Genomic DNA, 6,346 nt, shown 5'->3' with positions numbered 1-6,346 from the left:
ATCTAAAATAAAATTTAATCAAAACTTTATAAACATGAAACAAAAAAACTACTAAAATGACAAAAACACAACTAAAATTGTAACAAAAATCAAAATGAAAACAAAGTATGGGGGAAAACAACACTGATTTTCAAAATATTAATAAAAACTATATCTAAATTAACAATAAAATACTAAAATAGCACTGGTCAGTTATTGATAACTAATAGAGCGTCCTAACTCATCTGTAGCAGTGTTTTATCACATTGATGACTTTATTCCTGTAGTGTTTATGTGCTTCATTAGCCAGTGTGTGTTTGTTTATTTGCTCTGGTGTTGATTTGTTGATGGTGTTGTTGATTATAGTCGAGCTCAGCGGCGTCCTCTGCTGGACACATCATGAGCAGTGCCCCAAACACTCCCTCCAGCGTCTCAGTAGTGCACACTGTGTAGGGATGTGGATGTGATTCCGCCGGTGTCCAGCAGGAGGCGCTGCAGGGCTTCACATAAGCGTTAATGCATCGTGACGTCTGTGTGTGTTTGTGTTGGACGAACTTTAACATCTCTGCTTCTTCTCCTGCTTCAGACGGTCCTGATGAAGAGGAAGTGTCAGGAACATCTGTGAGTATCAGCAGAAATCACTCTGACGTCACAGAGACTCAGTTCAGCCTGAATGACACACAATCTGATTGTTCTCGTCTGTAGAGAGAAATTAAGAGACGCCACTAACGAGCTTCAGAAGAAGAGCTCCGTGATTGAAGATCTGGAGAACAAACACACTTCTGGTGGTGAGACTCACTGATGATCGTACATGAGAACATACGTGTGTGTGAACTAGGAGTAGGAGAGAGTGTGTGTGTGTGCAGATTGTGGTTAAATGAGGGCTTGTGGAATGATTTCAGTTCAGAAGATTGAAGAGCTGGAGGACGCGCTGAAGAAGAAGGATGAAGATATGAAACAGATGGAGGAGAGATACAAGAAATACCTGGAGAAAGCCAAGAGCGTATGTCTGACACTTTACTGCGTGTGTGTGTGTGTGTGTGTGAGATTGATGTTGATGATATGTGTGTTTGTATGCAGGTCATTCGTACGCTGGACCCCAAACAGAATCAAGGTTCTGCTCCTGAAGTTCAGGCTCTGAAGAACCAGCTGCAGGAGCGAGAGAGGATGTTCCACTCACTCGAGGTCAAACACACACACACACACACACACACACACACACACACACACACACACACACACTCTCACACACACACACACACACACTCACACACACGCACGCACGCACGCACGCACGCACGCACGCACGCACGCACGCACGCACACACACACACACACACACACACACACACACACACACACACACACACACTCTCACACACGCACACGCACACGCACGCACACGCACACGCACACGCACACACTCACACACACACACACACACACACACACACACACACACACACACACACACACACTCACACACACACACACACACACACACACACACACACACACACACACTCACACACACACACACACACACACACACACACACACACACACACACACACACACACACACACACACACACTCACACACACACACTCACACACACACACACACACACACACACACACACACACACACACTCACACACACACACACACACACACTCACACACACACACACACACACACACACACACACACACACACACACACACTGTTTTCCATGTTTTATGGGTTGATTCCATAAATGTAACACTGTGTCCTAACTACACGCAACAAGATTCCAGCAATAAGCGATGAGGCTGTCCACAGCAGACGTGACAGAATCACTCGAGTATCGCAGACATTCAGAATCGAGAACCACACTCCCAACCAAGTTTATAATCTAATTCATAAATGTGACCCTAGACCACAAAACCAGTCATAAGCTTTCCATCGATGTATGGTTTGTTAGGATAGGACAATATTTGGCTGAGATACAACTATTTAAAAATCCTGAATCTGAGGGTTTGAAAAAATCTAAATATTGAGAAAATCGCCTTTAAAGTTGTCTAAATGAAGTTCTTAGCAATGCATATTACTAATCAAAAATTAGGTTTTGATATATTTATGGTAAGAAATTTACAAAGTGTCTTCATGGAACATGATCTTTAACTAATATCCTAATGATTTTTGGCATAGAACAAAAAAAAGACCATTTTGACCCATACAATGTATTTTTGGCTATTGCTTCAAATATACCCGTGCTGCTTAAGACTGGTTTTGTGCTCCAGGGTCACAAATATTAAACCATTTGTTATGAAATACGGTTGTTGGTTCGCACTATATTTTCAAGATCTGTTGTTGCCTTCAGTATGGCTATAAAATATATTTAAACTCACATTAGACACTGAATAAAGCACATAGTCAGTGTGGTTTATATTTCTGCAGCGTGCTTTATTCAATGTTATAAGTGTCTAATGTGATTTTGAATATCATATTGACCTTTATGGCTATACTGAAAGTAACAACAGATAGTTTACCTCAGATCTTAAAAAATTAACTAAAGCAAACATGGTAACACTTTACAATAAGGTTCATTAATTAAACATTAGTTAATGTACTAACTAACATGAACTAACCATGAGCAATACATTAGTTACTGTATTTACTAATCTTCATTAACATTAGTTAACAAAAATACAGTTGTTCATTGTTTGTTCATGTTAGTTCACACTGCATTAACTAATGTTAACAAGATTTTAATAATGTTTTAGTAAATGTTGAAAATAACATTAACAAAGATTAATAAATGCTGTGTAAGTGCAGTTCATTATTAATTCATGTGTTAACTAATGAACCTTATTGTAAAGTGTTACCGCAAACATAGACATAAAACTGCAAACTCAATGCAAAGTGTTTTCCATGATAAAGAAGGTATCAGTCACTCAGTATGTAGTTTTACTCATGTTAAAAAGGTTTAATATTTATAAAATATATCACAAACATGTCCATTTGATTAATAGTGCAGTGCACTTGTACTACTCGATGACCGTCACGTTGTGGTGTTGATCTGGTGTGGACGGCCAAATTGTTTTCCACTGGTATCTTGGCGCATCGTGACGCTTGTGTAATGGTTGTCCAAACTGTATTTTCCTCACACAAAACTACAGACATTTTTAGTTTCTCAAAACACTCATTCTGTCTGATTTATAGGCTTGTTTCCTCATGAGGACCAAAAAATATCACCACAACACTCTTAAAGATAAAGGTTCCAAACAGGTATTTGTGCAGTGATGCCATTGAAAACCCATTTTTGGTTCCCCAAAGAACCTTTCAGTGAACAGTTTTTAAATTAACCTTTTTGAAGAACATTTTAAAAGTCTAAAGAATGTTTTTCGACTATAAAGAACCTTTTCTGCATTTGTAAGGTTCCATGGATGTTCAAGGTTCTTCATGGATCCATCAATGCCAATAAAGAACCTTTATTTTTAAAAGTGATAGTCAAAATTTACTGGTGCTACTAGACTTGTGGGGATATTTGGTCCTCGCAATGTAGAGACTACCAGATACACGCACGCACGCACGCACGCACGCACGCACGCACGCACGCACGCACACACACACACACACACACGTTCTCAGTCACATGACTGTACTGTGTTTCTGTGTGCAGAAGGAGTATGACAAGACAAAGTGTCAGAGAGACCAGGAGGAGAAACTCATCGTATCTGCCTGGTATAACATGGTGCGTATCAGTCACGACAATATGAGACCGTCACCTTACACTGCACTTAAAAAAATTACAGATTTCAAATATTTAGAATCAATATAGTGTGCACTAGATGGTGTACTAACACTAATCACAGTAATCGAGCACTGTAGTTTGTCTGTTCTCCTCAGTCTTGAGTGTCTGTGACAGATATGAAGGGTTAAATCGTGTGTGTGTGTGTGTGTGTGTGTGTGTGTGTGTGTGTGTGTGTGTGTGTGTGTGTGTGTGTGTGTGTGTGTGTGTGTGTGTGTGTGTGTGTGTGTGTTCAGGGAATGGCGCTGCAGAAGAAAGCGGCTGAGGACCGGTTGGCCAACACGGGTTCGGGTCAGTCCTTCCTGGCGCGTCAGAGACAGGCCACCAGCAGCCGCCGCTCGTATCCGGGTCACGTGCAGCCCACCGCAGCCAGGTAGAACGTCACCACGGCAACCCTCACCACAGCCAATCAGGACGCCCGTCTACACCCACCACCCCCCTCCCACCCTCGCTGTCTTAATACGCTCCTCCTCCTCTCCACACACCTGGCCAATCAGGGTATCCGGACACGCCCACTCTAATCCCATCTGCATTAATTAACGAACACACTCCGAACGGATGAGACGTTGGTTCCCGTCGGACGCTTTTTAAAGCAGGCTTTGCAGTATTTTAAGGGTTGTTACTGACGCACAGGAGTGTTTTATTTGCTCTTAGACTGGTCTAAGCTGCTGTTTCTTCGTCGTTCTTTAATCTGTCCTCTTTATTCTCCATTGATATCTATGCATTGAAAGAGAGAATGTTTTTATTTTAAATGCGCGTCGTCTTTTTTTCCCGGTGATTCGGTGCTTCTTTGTTTGTTTTGTCGTTTCATTCCCGATGCCTTAATACAGACTCACAGCTGCTGTCGATCGCTGTCTGCCGTCTGCTGACGTCCCGAGAGTCGTGTGTGGCGTTCGGCTCCTTCGGAGATTCTTCAGATAAACTCAAACCAAACAAAAGTACAGGAGGAAGAACGATCGGTGAAATTTAAGGACGAGGAGCCGAGAGCCACACGCTCAGCAGACGCTCACCGCTGACTCTGTGTGACTGACACCTGTCAATCTCTCTCTTTCACAGTGATGTTAAAGCATGAGCGGCAGGGGCGGGGCTGCATGACATCAGGGGGCAGGGCTTCGTGACTGAGTGTGATTTGAGCTCATGCTGCTGAGTTTAACCCATCGCTGCACACTAACTAACCCAGAACGCTAACCGCCGCCCTTCCGATCAGAAGTGGGCGGGGCCGGCACGTGTCAATCATTCTGACGACGGCCGCTGGACACGCGGCTACGACTGTTACGCTTTAAAGATGGATGAACTTCTACTTCGTGTTTTCATTTTAGTCGCATTGTGGAGTGTTTCAGTATTTTCTGTAGTTGATGAACAAACGAGCCTCTTCATCCTCATCGAACCCGCTTCATCAGCCGTTATATCGACTCTTTGGACGTGTTTCAGTAGAATCAGTGTGAGAATGACAGAGGAACTCTGTTACTGACAGTGTTTCATCCGCTTCACTAGCACAACATCCTTCTGTGTGTTTGATACTCAATCAGTAAGTGCTTTCCATGATGATGATGATGATGATGATGATGATTCTGACATGTGTGTGCAGTACATATTCTGACATTTAAACCTGCTCTGCTGCTTTTCTTCATCCGCTGTTACTAAATATTCACATAATAATGCAGGAGGATTTCCGGCCGGACGCGCGTCTGTGTGACGATCAGTATGTGTTTTCCTCCGGCGGTGTTCCGGTCTGGTTTTGAACAGGCGATCGAGTGTTTCTCACGTGTGGACTGAGTTCAGAGGTTAAACGCAACCGTCCTTGAGCAGAGAAACGCCTGATCGATTCTTCAGCCGTGATCTGTGCGAGCGAACGTTCGTCTGAAGTAGCAAATACTCGTTCCGTTTGCCAAGTTTTATATTGCTTGTATACAATATGTACATACAGTATGTGTGCCGCCGCAGGAGCGTTCAGCGTCGTGAAGCGGTTTAGATGCATTCGGTGATGTGTCTCCATTCAGACTCTGTTGATGAATTTGTGCTTCCAACGCTGCAAAACTGTACAGTTGTTATTCAAGTTGTAAATAAAGCTTGTATAAAACATTCATGTTTCAAAATCACGTCGTTCTTTGTTTTATTCGCCGTCTCCGGTGATCTTTTCCTCATTCATTACTGTAAAAGCAGCTCATTCATTACTGTCACAAACGCAAATCGACGAGATGAACAGAACAAGACAGCGCTGCTCTTTGCTTCTCATTTCCTCTCCGGTAATCAGCCTCAGAAGTGATTTCCCGTCCTGCTGTAGTTCAACTGCAGATCAATGTGCAACTAAACCAATGACGGCGCTCTCTAGCTGATTTCTCTGGATGTTCTTCATCTATTCGCTGTAACACGTCAAGCCCAAATCAATCTGACCTCTGACCCCTGTGACAGCGGCTTGACCTTTGACCTTTCAGCTGAAGGCTCTGACTGCCGTCAACTAAGAAAATCAGAATTTTCAACTTTCTGCTTGAGAGAAGTGCAGCAGAACGGACCTGAACCCAGAAACTTCGTCAAGTGAGAAAAAAAGTCAGAATTGCGAGATGTAGACTCA

General features: G+C 43.0%; 1 protein-coding gene across 1 annotated transcript in view; it reads left to right on the top strand.

Annotated features, from left to right (window-relative positions):
* hook3 (hook microtubule-tethering protein 3) overlaps nucleotides 1-5,870 on the top strand; it is a 23,420-nt gene extending 17,550 nt beyond the window's left edge. The window contains exons 14-21 of the mRNA XM_073840178.1: nucleotides 346-428; nucleotides 541-600; nucleotides 685-767; nucleotides 882-982; nucleotides 1,060-1,164; nucleotides 3,646-3,717; nucleotides 4,011-4,147; nucleotides 4,831-5,870. Coding sequence (XP_073696279.1) covers nucleotides 346-428; nucleotides 541-600; nucleotides 685-767; nucleotides 882-982; nucleotides 1,060-1,164; nucleotides 3,646-3,717; nucleotides 4,011-4,147; nucleotides 4,831-4,846 — 657 coding nt within the window. The 3' untranslated portion in view covers nucleotides 4,847-5,870. The remainder of the gene's footprint in view (nucleotides 1-345; nucleotides 429-540; nucleotides 601-684; nucleotides 768-881; nucleotides 983-1,059; nucleotides 1,165-3,645; nucleotides 3,718-4,010; nucleotides 4,148-4,830) is intronic.
* Nucleotides 5,871-6,346: the final 476 nt, after the last annotated feature.

Source organism: Garra rufa, chromosome 5 (genome assembly GCF_049309525.1).
Source record: "Garra rufa chromosome 5, GarRuf1.0, whole genome shotgun sequence".
Taxonomy (NCBI): Eukaryota; Metazoa; Chordata; class Actinopteri; order Cypriniformes; family Cyprinidae; genus Garra; species Garra rufa.
Note: the sequence above shows the minus strand (reverse complement) of the source record. Positions and strands in the feature narration are given on the sequence as shown.